The 22,336-nt window shown below is 35.6% G+C and overlaps 1 protein-coding gene across 8 annotated transcripts in view; it reads right to left on the bottom strand.

The window, feature by feature from the left end:
* Positions 1 to 22,336, bottom strand: part of KCNIP4 (potassium voltage-gated channel interacting protein 4) — a 388,989-nt gene that overhangs the window by 342,251 nt on the left and 24,402 nt on the right. The window contains exons 1-2 of one of the 8 annotated variants that reach the window (XM_039698973.1): positions 5,567 to 5,723; positions 4,643 to 4,791 (exon numbers count right to left, since the gene is read on the bottom strand). The exons of 3 other annotated variants lie outside the window; for them this stretch is intronic. In XM_039698973.1, coding sequence (XP_039554907.1) covers positions 4,643 to 4,790 — 148 coding nt within the window. In that variant the 5' untranslated portion in view covers position 4,791; positions 5,567 to 5,723. Of the gene's footprint in view, positions 1 to 4,642; positions 4,792 to 5,142; positions 5,299 to 5,566; positions 5,724 to 22,336 lie in introns of those variants that run through there. 4 more of the 8 variants (XM_039698979.1, XM_039698972.1, XM_039698977.1 and 1 more) reach the window with 4 other exon arrangements.

Raw genomic sequence — 22,336 nt, 5'->3', positions numbered from 1 at the left:
AGTGGGCTAAACATTGCTTGCTTTGAATTCTCAAGCAAATTTCTTTTTGTAGTTTTCACTACAAAAATAAAGATTTCTGTATTACCTAAAACTATTAAAGGTTCCATTTTAAATGAATTTCTGTGTTTGTGTTCAGAGCATAAAATCTCAGATATGTTAATCTCTTCAGTCATTAATACATGCATAATAGACTGCAAAGCCTCCTTTTTCAGCATTCAAGAAATACTGCAAAGGGTTATGATCTAATTATTTACATGCTGAGCACCTAGAATGGAAAGGAGTAGCCGGCCTGGCAAGTGACAGTCCTCAGTCTCTCCACAACTTCTCTCTCAATCCCTTCTTCAATCCCTACATCTTTTGCTTTCCTGTTCCTCCCCCTCTCTTTTTTTCTCTTAGAGGCTTTCAGAATCAAAATTGCAAAGCCATGTGAACAGCAGTTGTAGAGGGACATAGAGAAAAATGTGCCCATAAAAAAGTCTTCTCATGTAAATCTATGATTTCAACAGAAACCAAACAATGCTCAAAGCATCTATGAGAAAGCTGAGGGGAAAAAAAATCCACGAAAACAACAGGATGTAGTTTGAAATGACAGGAAATAAAAAATAACATATCTGATAGGCCTTAAAAATTCAATTACTGGGCAAGTTAAGATCTGAACTGTATACCAGCCACGGTTTAGGAGAGGACTGTTAGTTAAGAGCAGCTACTGGGACAAGGGAATGAAGTCAGGTGTATATGGTATTCCTGACACTGAAGATTTATTATTTATTGTTTATTTCTGACACTTTTATCTGCAACATTTATTTCATATTCTTCCTGTAGGGAAGGTTAATTAGGACCAGGAAGATTTCAGGAACTATCACTCCATGCACAAGCAAACAAAAAAGATATTTTTGCTATGGTAATCAAGTTAGGAAAAAGAATCCTGTTTCATGAGTCATGATGCTTTCTAATTAAGGCAGTTGAGGGCTTTGATAGTGGAATGCAAATCCTGTATGTAATCCTGATGTCATCACTTTCTAACTTACATGCTGTCTTTGTCTCATTACTTCACTGCTCAAAAGAAAAGCACTCAGCAGGTGATGCTGAGAGACATTGGAAAAATATTTCAGTCCAAAGGACCCCTATCCTATATGAATAAACATTTTTGTTAATTTTTAACAGTCTTTGAGAGACCCTGAGATGTGACTAGATTTCAAAGCAATGGTCAACTTATTTGCATAGGACAAGCAAAGGCAAATGGGCCACAGAAGACAAACTACTACCCTATTCACACAAAGTCCATATTTAAAAATCTGGTACTGACAATCTTCAGCAGGAATTTTTTGAGCTATTTAAGGTCTGAGACAGTATGAAGTATCCTAGGCAGAGCAGAATTTTAACTAGCTCTGAAATAACTTGGGCTATTTTTTCCATATATACTTTGTCAAATGTACTGTTTGACAGGGAAAAACACACACAATGATTGACAGCTTGGGATTATTCCTAAAACACTCATACCTCATCTCATAAATATGTGATATGAGGAAACATAAACAATGTAAAAAACATAAATAAACAGCTGATCATGTATATTTTTATCAGTATGAAATACAGAATCAGCACTACAATGCCTGCAAATTTATCTTCATGAAAGACACTTGCTGTCCTCTTGGTGTCTGTCATTTGCATTTTACAAAATCTGCAGCAAATGTATATTCATGGCATAGAATGATCGTGAAAGACTCATAACTGCCCTGGGTTAGCTGAGGAGGCTGCCAGTTTTGTGAGACGATACTTCAGGGCTGCCCATTTTTGAAATTGAGCGTTTTAAATCAAAGGCTTTTCAATAGGTCGTTTAAACTTGGGCTCAGAGTTTATTGCAGCATCAAGCTCTCACTGATGCACTCCTGGCACTGCCACAGTCTGTTCCTCTGGCCTCAGATACAAGATACCTGCTCTCTGAAACTACTGTCTGATGGAATTAATCAAATAACTGAGCCTTGAGCATTGATTAAAATACTGGGTTTACTATGAAAATGTTTCCTATTGACAACCATGTTATTCCATTTACTTTTCTTTGAAATACAAGAAAGTGCTTTTTTTTTAATTCTCTTGATCATCCTTTTGAGGATGCACTCGTGCATTGAATCCATGTGGTTTAAATTCTACATCAAAAAAGGTTGAATATAATTATCTTTCTGGTATTTATGAAATAACATTCTTCTTATTCCCAGATTTTGAAACAGGAAGAGCAGGAAGACATCCACAGTGATGATAAAATTTTAGAAAATTGTCAAAGAGTGAAGATTTTCCATTCTCAATAGAGAGTTAAATCATCCCAGCATTGCAGTAAATCAAATATTTTTTTTCCTGCTCCAAATTCATAAATGGAAATTGTTTCTGAAAGAATAATTAATTCTATGGAGCTAAAACATGTTGACAATCTCTGCTGCAAGATTATACAAATAAACTAAAATGTGAAAAATGAATTGTAGAGGAGAAACGGAATCTCTTTTAAAAGATCAAATATCCATTACTGCCCAGCATTTCCAGTTGCAAACTGCTACAAGGGCAGTGAGTTACCACATAATCTGGTACTTGGAGCTATCGTGATTTTTTAGAAATACTAACAAAAAATTTCAGGTTTTTGTAAATACTAAACTGGAAGCCTCAACTGCCTAATGACTATTTTTATACCCCTTCACCAGTGTAATTTAGATTAGTGGGAAATCTGATTTCTGTAAAAGAACATCTAAGTGGGAATAAGCCACCACAATGTCATTTGCAAACCCAGTCTCATTCTTCCCACAGAAAACAGTAGGTATTGAGCAAGCAGCTCTGTGGCCATGCTCTTAGCTCCTACAGCACTGTCATGAGTTGTAGGAATGCTCCATCACTGCAGTCCAACAGAACCTATTTGGCCAGTGAGGTCACCTTGGGCAACAGCACAGTACTGAACAAAGTGCCTCAGAATGTCTGTCTTCTTGATCCTGATAAATATTCAAATCTTCTTGTAAAGGTATCCCTATGGGAATATGCTTCCTATAATTTGGTACTACATAAAGCAAAATTAATGGCTCTGTTTTGAGTTAACATTTGTCAGATTCTGATTTTGTCTCTGCCAGAGTAAAACTGAGCCTGATTCTGTAGTGATTAATCTGTCTGCTAATCCATTTTGCCAAGATAAAATAAATCTTTAATTCTATCATCACCTATTGACTGTTTTAAGACCCTTTTTCGAGGTGCAAATTATTAGCCAGCTTGAAGATATTGAAGAATCGGACCTATAAACTTCAATGCAATCTGCTTTAGATTCACCCGTCGTTTCTAGAAAGGTGATTGCATGAACAGAAGGATGAGTGCTCTGAAAGAGTTACAGAATATTTTTGCCTCATTAGCACCAGTAACAATACAAAAAAAAAAAAGTGCAGCAAATTATAGCTACAACCTGATACAATAATAGGAAATCAAACATGTATTTAGCAAACCATAATATGCATGTGATTAAAGCAACCATTTTTGAAAAAATTAAAAACTTTTAAAAATGAGTGGCTGAGAATAGCTAAATGTTTATGCTTAGATTAAAAGGCATATGAAGCACTTATTTACTTGGATAATGCAGAGATTTAAAACCAGAGGTAGGTCATATTTAACCAGAACATTGTTTCTAAAAGATGGAACTAAGCTTCTATAGCATAGCCTTTAAAATAAATGTGTAAATAAAGTAACATATCACACGCTCAGGTTATGGTGCCTTAGCTCTTTATGACAAAGCAATGTTATGCATTTCTTTTCATTCTGTTTGACACAAATTGGATACACTGAGGACAAGGTTTGGGGTTTTTTTGTTTGTTTCTGTCATAAACTGTGTACGAGGGAATGAAAAATGCTGCCAAAATGCAAAAAAATTGTTTCGGGCAGTGTTTTTTCTTCTGTTTCTACATAATACTGCAAAGTACAAACACAATGGTAAAAAGAGGAATCTGGTAAATAAAATTCTTAACTGTTTGTATGTTTCTGAAGGAAAGAATGTGAAGCAGATTAACCATCATTCCAGAACAGTTGCTGTTTAATTTATTATTCATAAAAGAGTTCAACTTTCAATGGTGAGACATTTCACAGCCAACTTCTAATTTAAAAAAAAAACAACATTTCTTTTAGTATTTATTAATAAATACAGTACATAACATCATTATGTATAAATGTGACAGAATGTTACCTTTCTTCATTCCTCAAAGACAAAGGGGTTGATCATGTAATTTCCATGCAAATATACTCTGACAACAATGAAAGGAGGTTTTACTCATCAAAACAGAATTTTGGGTTGGGCCATCATAAATTAATACATCTAATTGCTGGGATTTTACATTTACTCATTTTTCTTCTGACTGAAGGATTTTTTTTTCTGCAGACCATGTATTTTTATGTGCTGCAAAATGAATACTCCTGCAGTACAATTATTTTTATCACATTATGATAAAGCACCTCAATCAAAGCTGTACCATTTTTAATCTCTTTGCACAATAGACTCAAGACAGCAGAGACTTTTTGTACCTGTAACTTGACTGATGTTAAATTCAGTAATACCATTGTATCAAACTCAGAATTCTTGGAAGGACAACAATTTCACCTACACTACAATTTTCAATAGAAAAGGTACCTTTAGAGCTCAAACTTTTCCAGGCAAAAATTCGCTTTATCAAGCAGCAATTCCTAAGCATTTTCTTACAGCTTGCAGGCTTCTGAGGATACTGTTGCAAATCTTCATTCTCTTCATGTTTTTTCTTCTCAGGGGCTAACACTTCCATCCTAAACAAAAACTTAACCTTTAGTTTTCCTGCAGGATATTTACATAACTCAAATCCGAATACTATGGGTAAAGGAGATGGGGGGGAGAAGAGAGGAGATGGACTGGGGATAAAGTGAAAATATATAGAATTTCATTAACTATTCTCAGTTCATACATTCCTAGTATTAATTGAAATTAGTGTATTAATATTCCTTTGGTTTTAATTATTTATCTGGAACATTAATGTATTTGTAAAATATACAGATGGAGTAAAATCAGATTTTATCTATTATTTTTTAAAACTCTGATTTTAACTTAAATGATAAAAAAATATGTAATCTCTAGATGGTAAATAAATATTTACCTCTTACCTTAGTCAGTTGTTTAGGTAAAGGAAATAATGTAATCCTCTATGCATGAACCTATTATCCTTCCTATCTTAGCTTGCCTGACATCAGTGTCATAGAGGAGAGCTGCATTCCTCTAGCTGTTGCTGAAAGACAGCTGCTCTACCCAGAAAAGATGAATAGTTGGGATTCTGTGCTGCCTTAATGCCACTGTCACTCAAGTGCAGAAAAGCAGCTGAGCCACTTAAAGCCAGTTGTACGCTTGGGGACCATTTCTCTACACTACCTTCTCGTTCACAGAGGCAGAGCAATAAATCCCCACATGGCATTATTTTTCTTTGTGGACTGACACTCTGAAGAAGCCAGAGGCCGTTAGCAACAACCAACACTGACTAGGACCTAACCAAAGCTCTGCTCAGGGGCTAAAAACCAAAGGAAAGGAACCTACCCAGCGTTCCAGGGCTTTGGTGCCACTCCAAGGTCACGCAGGAGCCCTCAGCAGCGTTCCTGTTTGCTCCTCAGCGAGCTCCAGCCGGAGATGCCGAGGAGATGAGTGCTGCTGAGGACAGACCCACCCTGCCAGCCGCAGCAGCCCTTTGCCAAGCAGCCATAGACTGCACCAGGGGAGCCCTCTGATTACAAACAGAAGCTGTGCCCAGCCTGTGGCAGGACAACAAAGTGACCCCTTTTTCACCCCCCTATTTTCCCCTTCACACTAGGCTCTCACAAACAGCCTGCATCTAAAAATATCAAACATAATTTTTAAAGGCAATAGGTAGGAAAGAGTCAAAAGAAAAAAAAAAATTGGCACTGTACACACCAGAGTTTGATAAACAAAGCAGACTTTTCAACTGTAAACCTACTGTTTCCTAAAGAAAGCAAGCATAATGGAACACAGCACCTCACTGCCTTCACTTCCATCAGGAGTTCCTACTGATTAAGCAAAACAATCAAAAGATACAAAGGAGCAAGTATCCACTTTCTGCAATTTATCTTTCATGAGATACTGGAACTCAAAGTTCTTTTAATCAGTCAGCTTCCCTTTGAACTGAATTAATCTTCATGCCAATTACATACATTTGCAACTTTTATGTTCGTGATGTTTCCTGTGGACATTTGAACTATGGCTTAAGTATATTGCTTTGTGCAATATACACAAAAAATCCCATACCTATCTATAGCAACTGGAGACATCTCAGGTCTATCCACACAGGTAAGGACAATAATTCCACCTCTGGAAACAGCCTATCAATCAGCTGTAAGAAAAAAGCTGTCAGTAAATTCTGTCCATAATGACATAGAAGCATTTGCCTTAACAACTGATTTTTATGCTGCCAAAGTAAAGGGAGGCACTTCCACTCAGATTCACATCTAGGGACATATTTCAGGCCCACTGCTATTTAGAACTGAACAATGCTTGTATTTACACTGTTGGAACACCTGCTGGTATAATGCCCTTTGAGTCCTTAGCATGACACAGCACTCCAGACATGGCTGTATTCCCATCACAAACCACTACCAAATTAAGCTGAATTTCAATATGATAACAGAGTTTCTGAAACTTCAGCAGAAAAACTTCCAGTTTAAGCATACCTCAAAGATTTTTTTTGTCGTATATCTTTCAAAAGTGTCATTCTGCAAATAATTATTAATTTTAAATTTGTGCTTACAATGCTAAGAAATACATTTTCACCATAAAATATTCAGTCTGGATGTCCAGATGATTACTAGAACAGAATTTTGATTTGCGAGAACAAAATATGAGTGTTAGTTATTACACAGAAATAACAGCTCTTTTTAAAAGAGAATGCTCTCAACTACCCCTACATCCCATTTTTGAATGAAATTAATGTAGTCTAGAAACTAGAGTTCATCCCTTTGAACACTGAATGTTTTCTTCTGATCAGTCTGATCAGTGCAAGGCATCTGAAGAAAGTCCACCCATCTTCTCTGCTGGAACACATCTACATTGCTCCAGTCCAGTGCAAGGAGAAAAGCAGTCCTGTGCCCATGAGAACTGGAATATAGCACCATGCAGTATAGCTCCAAACAGCTAAAACTTCAAAATGTTGTTAACTTAATTCAAGTTCAAGTTTCCTGGATATAAACCTCCAGAGAAACGGCCTGCCCATGTAACAGCCAGATATAAAATCCCTGATGTCCCAGCTCAAAGGCCAGCTCTCACAACACACTGCCATACTTCCCAGAGGGCCTCATCTCAGAGATTCAGTAATCCACAGGGAATGTGAATGGGGAACCAGACACAGGGGAAGAGACAAGCCTCTGGGAGAATGATTCCCATGATGCGATAATAAACAGGAATGTGTACTGCCTAGACATGGAGCAATTATTCAAATGCAATGGGAGAGCATTATTGGATATGCTTCCACATTGGTATTTGAATAAAGTCTTCAGAAGGTACAAGAATACAGAGGAATTTTGCCAGAGATTGGATGTATAAAGCAGAGATTTGATAACTCTGCTCAAGAGGGAATGGACAGGTAGATTTCTTGCTGAAATCTTCAGGTTTGCTTTGATGCACCTGAAAAACATGTCTTATTTGCCACAGATATGAAGAGATTAATTTGAGATAAATCTCTAGAAGGGTGTACTTTTTCTAAAACTGGTTCAGAAGATGTCAAGATGTTCAGATTGCACTGTATCAGTTTTCTTACTTCAAGCCTTAATCAAGTCCACAGCAATTTTCTTCTATAATAGAAGTATACATGAATCAGAAATTCTGTGTGGTACTAATCATAATGCTATAATTTTGTAGTGAGTTTAAAATAATCTTAAACTGTAGAACACTAAATTTCATGGTACCACTGAATTTTTTCAAACAAATGATGCTGTATTTTATATAATCATAATAATGATTTAGAAAAGGAATTAACATCATGCTTCTGAAGCTGTGCATCTGATTTACCTCCTTCTTCTCTTCAGATTGTGTACTCTGACTTTTGAGGAAAGGAAATGGATTGACAGTGAATTCCACTTTTACAAACCCAAGTACTGTAAAAATATATTACACCCAATCTTAGAGAAAAACTGGTCATACTGTAAGTAACATGAGAAAAGCATGTGTGAAAAATTTATCAATTCAGGCTGCACAGGATCCTTCCTTTCCCAAAATACAGTTAATCATTTCATAATTTAGCTGAAATGAAAAAGGAATTTAAAGAGCACTCAGAGAACCTGAGAAACTTCAGGATACGGGAATGGGGAGATCTTTCAACTGAGAGTGAGTAGTGAAACAGGTCAGAAAGAAAACAAGCAGACCTATGCACTAGAGGGAGTACCAGCAACAAGACAAATGTGGAGCAATAGAAAACCTGAAATACCTTTGGTCTGAGCCTTTACATGTTACTGCAGCAGTAACCAAGACCCTGAACTCTTCCTGAGCACATGCAAGTTAAGAAAGGCAAACTGTTTGCTGCAGCTGTAACAGTGCATAGAGACAGGAACTGCCTAAACAAAGCAGGTTTTCATTATTTCATGTTATTGGCTTTTATCTGTAATCATTTACACCCAAAAGTAAAGCTGGGGTATTTGTATATTTTTTACATTTCCTATTGATTGTTAAATAACTATATTTATGAGTGATCTAAATTATACAAGCTAAAAACTCCAGAGAGTCACAAGCTGATGAATCATATCAGGTCTGTGTGATGCCACATAGCTACAGATATTTTGAGCAATACTTACTTGAACTGCAAGGAAATATCTTCTATGTGGGTGTAAGTAGACATGGGTGTAGGAAGGTTGTCTTAATATTTCTTGATCAGATTTGACCCTTGGAAAAATGAAACTGAACTTCATATGGATTCATGGAAAACTGTCTAATTCTTTCCTCAATAATAAAATAGCATCTTGAAAGAGCAGAGGTATCATAATAGAGTAAGAAATACGTCAGGAATATTCCAGATGAAATAGTCAAAACTGGCATCTATATGGAATTTGGGAGGAATTTTTACAGAACTCTCTAGTTGCATTAGCTGACTACTCTAGCACAAGTATTTCAGGAATTTTCACTGCTGACTGTAAAGAAATTGTTTAACTTCAACAAAGCTAGATCAAAACTTTGGGCCACTAGAGAGTGCAGCTATAAGTTGTGAAATGAATACTGAAAAATAGGGCAAGCTTACCGAATCCAGTTCTGCATGAATGTGTGGGTGACTGCTGACATATTAAGGAATATTACAATGAGATGCTTCAGAGAAAAGGCAGGGTTTGCTTTGATTTTCTTTTTCTCAGCAAAGGCAAGTTTCAATAGTATTTTATGATACCTGATTTTGGTAGAAAAAGGAAAGGATTTGTGAGTGGAAAGGAAAATTTCATTCTCTTTCTGCAGAATGAAAAATTGAACAGAAAAATATATCAGCAAAAATCTATCAGTTATTTATTTACCCCTGCTTTATATTGCTCTCTAAGGTTTTGCTGTTGCATTAACTTGAACTTTGTTTACATATTTTTATCCTTTTCATCATTTGTTTGTCTATTTATAGGGGGAAAAAAGGCAGTTGGATAAATACCAGGTAAAAAAAAAGCTTCAAATGCTTCAATATTGAAAAAAATTTGGGGTTCTACTTTTGCCAAAAGAACGTAGGTAAATTTTAATTTGTCTAGAACATAGGGAAAAGTTGAGCAGCACTAGTCTCTCTAGAAAGTGCGGGAAGCACTTGAAAACATGACAAGTATAGGGGAAACCACTCTTTGGGTTTTTTTCTCATCTCATAAAGGTCATCGTCTTTCATATATAAAATGTCTATAGATCTTGCCTGTTCATGCACAGTGAATCTCTGTATTGTATATGAGGAGAAAGGTAAAGAAATAGGAAAAGTGGGGCAGACTGCTCCAGAATTCTTTTGGTTTTTTTAAGTCTGACCATTTTTCTGGGACAACATATGTTAATAATTGATTTCAGGTTGTATTCAGGACTTCTGGATTAGAAGAAAAACATCTGTGTTTACACATGTTATCTCACAGTGCTGTGTGGGTCACAGAACACCTGGTGATACCTGCAACAACCAACTGACTGCATCAAGAACATTGAGGGACATAACCAAGAGCAAACATTGGTGGGTGGGATTTCCAGAGAGCTCCTTCGCTGTGCCAGAGGAATTTCATGTCATAATGAGCCCTTTTGGTGTTATAGCATATAGGGTGGAGCTCTCATTGGATAATTCAGTAGCCAAACTAAACTGAGAGAAAAGGTTTTCCTCCTGTCAGATTAAGGTGATATGAGACATGACAGTGACTGTGATATGAGTAGAAAGGATTTTAATGTAAATCCATTGTTAATGGTAATTAAAATATTCCTGCTTGCTATTACCAGTTCTCTGGAGAGCATATGTCTACTCCCCTTGGTTAAAGTGGCAGGGAGTTTTAGATTTTCAGTGTTAATAAATATTTCTCAACAAAGAGAAACATAACCTATTTACTGGTGAAAAATTAGTTTTATAGCTGCCAAGAAGCTTTCTTGTCAATGCGTCAAAGACTGAATTCTTACAAGACTTGTTACAGGTACAGAGTAATATTTCATTTTCCAAAATTACGGGGCGAAATTGGATTAATGAGAGGCAATAAAAAGGATATGCAAACCTAAGTAGTTTTAGTTATTTCTAAAAGTTTTTCCATCAATAACTTAGCAAATTTGAACAATCGCATGACATTGCTATGAAAGGCAATGACCCTTGGAATATATATATTTTTAAAACTATTCAGTAAAATCACATGGCTGAGGAGAATACTTGGGCTGGGTATTCCAAAGCTGAAAAGGTCCATGCTCTGCCACTGAGAGGGACTCGGGCAGAGGGAGGTCAGAGAGACAACTCGAGTAAGGCAAACCTGCCAGGGCTGATCCATTTTCTTTGTGAGAATGGTCTGTTCTGATACTTAAAAAGGTAGCAATCTACCAGAAAATGCCATCAATGTCATAGCTCATGAAGAATTAATGAGTCTATTGGACCATTTAAATTCCTAAACAAATATTTTTTATCCCAGAATCACAGGATGAATATACCCAAGAACCATATGACTCCATACAAATAGATACTTTTTTTTCTACATCTGTATATCATCATGCTTCAACAAGAAAAACTCTTATTTTAAAAGTCTAAAAACTGAAATAAATGAGAATGAACCTTTATGAGATTTACGAAATAATGTTTTCTGTGCCAGAAGTAGTATCATAAGAGTATAACTTTGGGAGGGATGGACAAAAAGTAAAGGAAATGAATACTAGCAGATTATTGGATTAACTTCTGTAAACCTATGGAAATGTCAACAAATTCTAAAGAGAAAGTTCCACTAGAATTTGTTGAAAATTATTTGCTCTTGGTTTAAATTGTTATTTTTGCAGGTTTTACAAGTAACCATATTTATCAGCAGCAGTATTCATCCTATTTTATGCTTTATATTAATGATGAAATTGTAAACACTGTTCTGTAATATGTAAGGCATATGCTTTGCTTCATAACAGTAAGAGGTATTAATTTTTAAACTGATGTTGGGCTTATTATTTGGACTAGATACACTCCCTTCCTGCAACTGTCTTTACTTCATTTATGAGTCTACATCTATTGTGCTCAAAACCATTGACATAAATAGCAGAAGGCTCCCAGTTAACTCATAGCTATCAGAAGTCCATTTCAGGTGGTCAACCTTTGGAAAATGCTTCATTTTACTTTTGCTTGGGCTCCTAATTAGCCCAGTATTTGGCAAAATATCCCTAGAAACAAACTGGAATTTCCTTTCTGTGTGCAACTTTATCATTTATATATCATTTATATCTAAAGAAACATGAGTCAAACTGTCCATCCTTATTTTGTGGCAGAGTTTCCAAAAAACAGCAAGAATAAATTTCTCCACTACACAAACAATCATGCATTTTTCCATAAATCACCCAGTACAGGACATAGAACTTATGTTCAATTCTTACATATGCATTAAACTATTTTTTTATAATTCCATAGAATTAAGAACATATGCAGTAAACCTCACAGGGATTGTGACTTATTTATGAGCATCTAAGTAGTTTTGGAAGCAGTGAAAAACACATTATTAGCACAGCACTGGTAACAGAAAGGGCTCATTACCATCAACTCCTATCCCAAAAAATGCTGCTTATCAGAGATTGACCTGCAGATGGGGCAGCACTAACAAATGAAGCTAATTAAAGCAAAACATTTCCATGACCCCTTTTTTTAACCCCCTTGTTTATATAAAGAACTTATTATTAGAATCTGAAATTATTATTTCTACAGTATGTTTTCCTTAACCTGAGGTATTTTCAGAGGTAAAAAACTTAGAATAAGAAAATGTTATAACAAATCATCTACAAAATTAGTTCCTTACTGCTACAAAGCAATCATCATTGCTGTCTTTTATTCACCCAAGAACAGGAACAAAATGTGAATGATTTCAGATGCTACAATGCCTTGTTGATAGGTACAGTCCTTTAAATGGTTAAAGAAGAGAGAGGATGGGGTGGCTGAAATGGCCTAGTGAAATGAGAAGCTTCTAAAAATTTATTTGACTATGGTAACTATTTAACCATAATTTGATCACTGAAGAAGGATCTTGAGGAAATAGAAGGATGCTTCTGCACATTGTGCTTGGGAAGAGAAGCCAAAAAGGTCTGATATTTCATTTTGGTTTTGAATAAAATTGATTATAAACCAGGAGAAGTTTTATGATTTCATATTTCAGTAGAACATAACTCATATATTTCCTCCAAGACACAGAAGCCTCATTTACCAGGGACATATACATTGCTTGGAGACAGAATCCATGAATCAGCATGAACATATTTGTCACTTGGATCCCTGACGAAGTATCAGCTAAACTCTTAAATCATCTTCCATATTCAGAGAAAACAAAGCAGACTGGATACAAACCTTCATTTTTAGGCTGACACAATGTTGCACTAAATAAAATCACATTGAAAATTATAATCTCATTAGCTTCATGCTTGTTACCTTATGCTTAGAAAACTAATGATAAAGATCTCAGAAAAAAATAAATAGAAGGTAAAAGAAAAAGTATTTCCAGATGGAATTGAAAGCTGTGTTTATTCAGATATACATGCAAAGACAAAAAAGCTAAGAAGATGAAAAAAATACTGGAAATTTCTGAATTTTAATACAGGCTTTTATATGTTCTTATAACATTTTATTCTTATTAAACTGTTTGCAAATTATTTATATTTTCCTATATACAAACAGCCTCAAAGACTGAAGTTGAGAGAATATAATCAACTGCACTATATTTAACTCACATCATTAACGTTTGATTTTGTGATATGCTGAGCATTTCCAGCTCTTACAGTGGATAGGAGAGTCCAGCTGCAGTAGTGCTGATGTAGTGTCCAGCTATTTCCAAGATCAGACTCAGGTGATTATCAAAACACTGAAAAATTATCATTTGAAACTATTTTATCTTTTTTCCCTCTATGATTTCTTCCTCAATGGTCCTGGAGTGAGGCCAAAAAGGATAGCACATTGAAATTCACATTGTGATAAGATGAGAGGAACTCGGGAAGCAGAAAAAATGCTGGCAAGCAAGGAAGTTATTTATTATTTAAAAATGTAATAGGAGGAGCCTTTTTATGCAATTTTTGGGTGACTACATTCTATATATGGTATTTAATCACATTACTATTTAGTAAGCTCAATTACTAAGTAACATGATTTTGCTGTGCCATGTCAATAATTTACCTGAATTATTTTATCTGTTAACAGATAACAAGTTAAAACTGTCTCTTCAGAAACATGCAGTAGCTTTCTCTACTTCCAGGGCTGTCCAGCAATGTTTAGCCTTCACTACATCAGACAACATGAACAGTGATCAAAACTAGCTGCATGTGCCATGACCACTAAGAAAAGCATTCCAGTTGTTTCTAAGTATCTACAGGCCAAGCTGATCAATATTTGCAACTTAGGTTCAAGCTGAACCAGCATCAGGTATGCTGAGTGCCCCCACCACTAACCATTTGGGCCACCCATAGAATTTAAAATAATTACTTTATAAAGATTTAGTGTGTGTTGTGAATGTGCCTGACAGCAATGGGAACTTGTAAATGCTTGGTCTAATAGGAGAGAACAGTAAGGCAGTTAGAAAAATTTCTGCATGTGGTGTCTTTTGTGGCTGCAACTTTTCAGAGAAAATGAACAGAAAACACACAAAATGAGATACCAAACAAATAAAACTACATTAAAAGAGATGGCTTTACTCATTAATTAACACATTAGAATATCAACAGCTAAAGAAAGATCCTTTAATAGCCAGGTTCAAGCTATTGATTTTCTACAAGAGCCTAATGATCCTTATGCACACTAAATGTGTGGATAAAACTGTGTCATAGGAGCTCCTCATCAATTTATTAATCCCCATCTCCAAAACACATGTAAGAATATTCTTTTTTTTAAGTACAGAAACACTGCCTTACATACTTATGTAAGTGTACACTTATGCACTTATATAAATGCACTTATACACTTGCATAAGACTGTATTTTCATACTTCTTGCCACCTAAAATTTCCTCCAGGGCACAGAGTTACCAAATTGTACATCACAGACTATCTACAGTTGCCAGCACTTTCCAGAATTCCTATAACTGGAACACCTGAGAGCATTTTCTTCCTCAAAATAATCTTGAAATATTGAATCAGAACTTTTCACTACAGAAAGAACTTTATCAGCATGAGCCTTAATCTAGTGATATATTTACATAAGATCACATCAGGGAAAAGCTGATTAATGTATAGCTTGGGGGAGGTGTGGGGAACAGCTTTTTTAAGTGGTTTAGCAGGCCAGCACTATTCAAAATCAAAAGATTGTCACTCGTGAGTATTCAAGGCATGGTGCTATCTTTGATTATGTACTGTCAACATTTGTTAAATGCCTGTCCAAGTAGAGCAGTGTATTTACAGCATTACAGTGGAATCCTCGAAGGGAACAGTGACACAGGGTACTCAGAAATTACAGAAGCAGATTCATCAACAGCATGCCTTATTCTAACACTTCCAGATGACAGAAAGCACTCTGCAAACTTCCACCACTACCTGTCAGAAAATCAAAGTTGTCACTTCCTAGTAAACTTTCAGGAATCTCCATATTGTGTTGTTACTGCAGAGTAGTACTGCAGGAAAGAAATAGAAAAGCTGTAATTTAATAGTCTCACACTTTTTCCATGCAGCAGATTACATATAAATTGGAAGACATATTTGAAAAACAGCAAGAATTCCCATTTTTATCTATATTTGTTAAATGAGAGAAAACTCGGGTATTTCTCATAGTTAATGAACAAGAAATACCATTTCTCATTTTCCTCTTTGGGCAAATATACACATAAAACAAACTCACACTTACAAAAAGTGAGTCTGGAGTTAGACTATGCTAATAAAGGATGAAAAAAATGACATTTCATGTATTTCTATACTGCTTATGAAGGCAGCATAGCCGGAGACTGTTCATCTTGGACAAATTATAATAAACTTTAAATTCAGTAACTGCACATTTTGACAGCTGAGTAGCAAACACTTAGTTTTTTATTAACCCAAGGAGCCTGAGAAGATACCAGGGAGTTTTACCTGCTACCTGTCTTAGACATGGGTATTTTTCTGTGTCTTCTCAATCAAGCGACATAAAGATGTCTGACAGTGCCTTAGCTACCTGCTCTGATGTCACTAGTATGATCCATAGCAGGGGTCTTGGAACTAGATGATCTTTAGGATCCCTTCCAACCCAAGCCACTCAATTACTCTATGACATCCACCAGCTTTCATGTCTTTCAGCAATGTCTCTGTTCATTAAGTTTTACTGTGTCATAGGTAAGATGTTATTAAACAAGAGTGGTAGGAGTCACTCATTAATGAGAACACATCTATGAATGGAGAAGGGACTGGCTCTTGGTCCAACTTGTCAATTATTTTATCAGCAACTTAAAAGATGTTATTAATTGCTGATATGGGCAAATGCAAAGATTGATGAACAAATAACCAGAACGACATTTTAATGTTAAAGGATGAACTCAGCAATTTTTTTCAGTTCAGCAAAATGCAAAATCACACTTCTTGGAGCAAAGAATAAAGAGACTTTATCTTTGTTCAAACACAAAACCCCCTCAACCCCCCAGATGAGCATTCTGGTTTAGAGTGCAAACTTCCAAAGAGATCAGAAAATAGAGGAGTAACTTCAAAGAATGACTGCAAAGTGAAGGGAGTAAAGGGATTACTATGTCTCTGTGAAGACACTCACCAGTGGCAAAGAAATCTGAATATGGAAAATTTGGAGGCTGATGAATATGAAGCAATTATGATTGAAAAGTTAAAAACTCAAGCTAGACAAATCTGGAAAATAAGATAAAATGTTAAAGTAATTAAATACATGTGGGGATCCCTTTATTGGTTCATTTTGTTAAAAATAATAATCATATTTGAAATACAAATCATGATCCAATTCCTGTGAAAAGACCTCTGCCTGAGGAAGGTCAGCTTAGAAGATTACTGTGATCATCTCTGGATTTAAAAAAAAAATGCTCTTTTTTGCAGATTAAAGGAAAGAGCACTATGTTGTTCTCTCCTCATTTCACAGGTGGTTTGCAGGGAAACCTTCATCATCATAAAAAGCTGAAATATAAGTGTAAAAATATGAATATAGAACACAGCTCTCTAGCAATTCTATCAGATTTTCTGACAAATTCAAGAGGTTACAATAATGCTTCTAATACCACCTAAATTCTAGCAGGTGAGTTCACAATCAACCAGTTTCTTTAGGATGAAATCATCTTTCTGCATTTGCCTAAGTTATCCTTCAGCACAGAAGACTGTCAGAGCTCCACATATCTGTATGTAATCAAATGATTGTAATTTAGCACTATGTTAAATGCCCAAGTGATTAAAACACATGAATAATTGAAGGGATTCCTAATGGATTAATTACAATAATGTTCTTTAGTATACCCCTATTTTCATAGCTTTAGGCAATATCAAGTGGTTCAAATTAATAAATCATCTCACAGATCACATGATTTTCTAGGACCTACAGTTCAGCCCTTGAAGCTATTGGTTAGGAAGGAAGCCATAAACAGTGCAAATAATAATGAGATTTTTGACCTTCCACTGTCATGTAAATTGATGTGTGCGGGCATAGGCCAACTTCACATCTGAACTCAAAAGCTTTCAGCTTTGTCATTGTCCCCATCTTGTAACTGGATGTGTTAACTCTAAAAGGCACTAAAATAGAAAAGCAAAATCAAGGCACAGTTAGGAAAAAATTAATATTCTTTTTAAAAAAATATACACATACTGAATTCCTGTAAAAGAAAAAATATTAAATACTTTACAGAAAATGAAGATTCATACCACATGCTAACAGTTAATGTATAGAGAACTATAACACAGGTTATTCCCCAGTACCCAGCTTTTCAGATTGTAAAAGTCAAGTAAATAAATGAGAAATAAACATTCATACCACTTATTTGACTTTTTTTTCTTTCAAGCTTTGCCTCTGATATGCTGATTTTCTTTTTTTTTTTTTTTAATATTTTAAGTATGACTTCTTTTTATATTTAGTTAATTTCTGAGTGGGTACCCCAGGTACTCATTTCTTGCAGTACCAAGTAACTGGGGTCCACGAGCTGAAATAATGTGATTCTCACACTTTGGTAAAGTCACTTCTGTCATATGCTGTGTAATGGTCAAGCAAAACAAAGCTAATTTATCTTTTCCAATGATGACTGAACATATTTTAACTGCAGAGTTGATCAAGCTATACAGAGTTGGTTAAGCACCATTATTGTCCCATACTAGAGATCAGAAAACCAAAGATCAAATTAAGTTACTAACTTAGAAATATTGCCAGACTTGGAGGGACAACAACAAGCAAAGAAAAATGCCAAATATGTGCATTAGTAATAATAAAAAAGCAGGTCCTAAAAGGTGTGTCCCATACTCCTGACAGGGTCACCACGGTGTGCATGTTCAGAACAGTGAGCATGTCTGAATCACCAGCAGTGGTGCCACACACTGACACCAATAGGCCATGGGGATCCTGCTGCATTCTGCAGTACAATGCAGTGGTGTCTGTCCATCTGTGTGTATCAAACAATAACACAAAAAGCACTGCAATATAAAAAGGAAAATGAAAATTAAAGCAACTCCTGACTGTGGTTCTGTAATGAGGGATGGAGATTGAAATGAGCACAGGAAGAAGGTGGAGAAGGAAGGGGAAAGGAGAAAAAATGTTGCTGCATTAGGATCTTCCATACTATACCTTTCTTTTTACAATGAAAATTCAATTTGCAATGCAATACCAATGCTGAAAATGAGAGCTACACTTTCAGGACACATGGCATTATCAAATTTCTTTTTTAATTTCTCCATATAGAAATATTGATAAATGGGAACACTACAAGTCCATGTAAGTAATATGATAGTTGTTTGACAATGCCTCAAACTCTTCTTCTGTCATTGTTTATCATCCAAGAAGATAAATACTAAGGGTTCAGCACATATTTTGAGATATTAACACTTTGCAGAAGTATGAAAGTGTGACTCTAGCATCCAGATACTTCTCACAGACCTAATCCTGTACCACATTAGTATTGCTTAGTATTCTGTGAAGTTCTGATTACTTAAGACAGTCAAGTACCACAGCATTAACTATAATAACTTGGTCATTATCACAAACAAATTCTAATTTAGGTGACTGTGTAGGACTTTGCTATGTTCCTTTGACAATCCATGAAAATTATACTGTAGCACTTCATGAAGATATTTTCAAATAACCAACACACATCCAAGGGGAGAGGTTGTTACTTAAAACATGTATAATGATATAAAAAAATCAAGATTTTATGATGTCTGAACTTCCAGCACAGGATGAAAAACATTGTAACTCAGTTCATCTTCACGAGACAGCACATTAATTTTCATCTTACCACACTAATACATACTACTTTCTACTAATTCAAAATGGTCAAATTAATCTAAAAAGGTGAAATACTTGCACTACTGAATAATCTCCAACCTTGCTAAATTCATGTCAAAATAATTCATGTTCTCATTTTCATTTTAAGTGATACATTAAAATTTGAGTACACACAGGTTTTTACACCATGACAAATTATTTCTTTCCAGATACTCATTTTCTCAAACTCTATGTTAAAAGATTGTGTCAGAAGACTTTCAGAGAGTGTTTCCATGCAAAAACTGTTAAGCTGAAAACATCATTACACACTCCAAGTCATCTGGAGATATTTATAAATTGCTGTTTTTCATAGTGGTAGCAAAGTTTTTATGTTGGAAAAAAGATACATTAATAAAAAAACCTTAAACATTGCTGTGTTAGAGAGAAGTAAAGAGTAGAGAAGTCATCTGATTTTTAGCACTCAACTTCCCTTCTTAAATTGAGCAGGTAAATTCCCTTGATTCAACCTACAGTCCCACAGAGACATGCTGGAACAGAGGGCAATCCAGAATTGCTGCATGTTCTGCCCTGAGCTGTTCTGGTTACATTTTCAACCTGATTAAGTGCCTAGAGTTAGGCATCATGAATGTGTTTCGTTATGTCCACTCAATCTCTATCAAGTCCTAACATTCATAGGCACTGTGGGATCATGAAATGCAAAAGAGCCATAAAATTGAAACTTATATTTCTTGCAGGGCAATGGAAGCCATTAAAAAGCCATTACCTATCAATAGTTGATGTACTCTGGCTACCTATAATGCCCTGCTGTGAAGGTGTTTGCGAGTGGAGGGGTTGGGCAGGATGGGGGAACTCAAACAATAGCACCTCGGGGTGGGACGTACTGACAGTACTAATTCTTTACCGCAACCACAATACACTAACCTAACAATAAAATGTATAATCTGCCAAAAAGGCAAGGAGAAAGTTCTACACTATTTCACAACTGGTCTGAAGCAGATTGCATATCCATTTCACAGAATGTACATTCCAAATGCTCCTTCCCAGAGGCTGCCATCCCTTACTGTATTACAGAAGTACCTAATGGCTCCAGTATATTGGGTACTATACTAACTTAAATTAAGAAATATTTCTTTTTCCTATGAACAACAATAAAAATAGGCAAAATGAAAGCCAGGCATAAGGTAGCATTGATTTTCTCCATTTGACAGATGGGGAATGGAGCCCAGTGAGAGTGAATGATTTGCCTGAGGCTGCATGCAGCAAAGATAGGAATTTGACCTAGACAGCTCAAGTTCCAGACCAGCGCCTTCTCTCATTAATATCCGCTTCTTTATGCATTTTTTGGCCATAATCTAGGAAAAGAAGGACCACTGCTCTGGCCCAGGTTTAATGGGATCACAGTCTTAAAATGATACTCAGGAGTCAGAAACTTCAAAACTCAGATGATAAATTTTAAGCTGTATTGATTTTAGATTCTTCCCTCATCTTCCATGTTCTTTAAACCCTCTCCAGTAATTTGATTCAGGAGTGGAAGGAAGTCCTTTGAGAGCATATGAAACGGTATTTCAGTTTAACCACTAATGTGATTTTTCATCAATCAAATACTAAATACTAGAAGAGAAAATAAACTTGAACTATAAGAAATATTTCTGACAGCAGTTCAAAAGATGTACATCTGTACAGTTCTGCAAATAGACAATAGATTCACTTTTGTGTTGCAACACTGATTATCTTTTGTGCCTCATACATCCATCTTCTGAACTATGAGAAATGAAAACAACAGTAAACATGGGTAAAACAAAAGTACTGTCTTAGATAAAATAGCAGCAGACAGCATTTGTACAAGCGGTTTCTCTATCATTTGTTGCAAGGCAAAAAAGCACATACACAGACAGTAACGGTCAAGTTTCAAAGTTTTTGGGGAATCAGTACTTATTAAGTTCTAAGCCTATACAATGTAATGAATTATATGTTTGTGAGCTTTGTTTAACAAAAAAGAAAAATTCAGAAAGAAATTTAAAATAATAAATTTAAGGTCAATGTGCCAAATATTCAGCTGGAAATAATCACTAGAACTGGGGGAGTGAGGAAACAAAACTCCCTAATAAAACACTAGACTAGTTGATGATAGAATGTTATGTAAATACTCACAAGACATTAAATTTATGACACGTGCCAAAAATCTGACCTAGAATATTTTTGTTTTAAGAATAGTATTGTTTCTCTGAGTCTTGGGAAATGCAGTCTGAAGTCCTACTTCTGGAATAACTGCAAAATTATATCCTCATCTGAAAAAAAGCATTGATCGAAGAAGCAGGGCAAATAAGGCAGCAAAAATAGAGAGGTTACACAATCTCCTAGGTGTCTACTGATTTCCATAAGCAAGTCGTCAAAATTTGATCCTACTTACTGCAAGTTAATCACCCACACTGCTTGGAATATAGAAAAAAACAAGTCATTACCACTGCAAAAGGAGTCAAGAAACTTTGAAAAGGAAATATTGAATACACATGTAGTACAAATGATGAGCAAATTTATAAAATTAAAAAATTTGAGAGAAAGGAGCCTGATAATAAACCCCCAAAATATGAGGAAAAAGCAATAATATTCTAATTTTAAGTAAAAGTAAAAATCTTCTAATTTTATCACTGCCAGAAAAGGCCTTGTGACAAAAGGTGTCAATCCCAAAGCCACAGCTTTGCCACTCTGACGCCTCTCATAAAACCTAAAAATTAATTTTGAGGCTACTTAAAGCAAGAATCCAGGCACCTGAGTGAAAGACTGAATAAAGAGAAATGTTGGTATAATAATTGGCTGCAAGCAATATTTCTTAAAACTTTTGGACAATTTACAGAGCATAACTACCCATGAACAAAAATACCTTCTGCCTAGGCATCTCAAAAATAGAAAAATAATTGCCATCCGAATATTATTCACTGGTTTATTTGGGGTTTTTTCTTCTAACAATGAATACATTAAGAACCATGCAGCCTTCCAGGGAAAAGTTAAGGAACTGTCACTGGTGTGGGAGGAAACCAACAAATATAATCCTGTCTCCTAAATAATTCCCGTCACTGTCATACTTCTTCCTTGCTCGCACAGATGGTTCATTCCTGGTATACCTGAGTACTCAAAGGCAGAAACAAACCAGGTTGAGATCTAAGGCTGCCTGTATGGTTGGAGGGGAGTCTGTAAGAGCAGCTTGGGAGTAATTGATGCTTGCAGCCTATTAATAAGTAAGAACACATGGTTCTTTCCTCAGAGTTGTGGGGTTTCCATTTGGAG

The sequence above is a fragment of the Passer montanus genome, unplaced genomic scaffold (assembly GCF_014805655.1).
Source record: "Passer montanus isolate IOZ18808 unplaced genomic scaffold, ASM1480565v1 scaffold13, whole genome shotgun sequence".
Classification (NCBI taxonomy): domain Eukaryota; kingdom Metazoa; phylum Chordata; class Aves; order Passeriformes; family Passeridae; genus Passer; species Passer montanus.
This window is presented reverse-complemented; position numbering and strand designations above follow the sequence as displayed.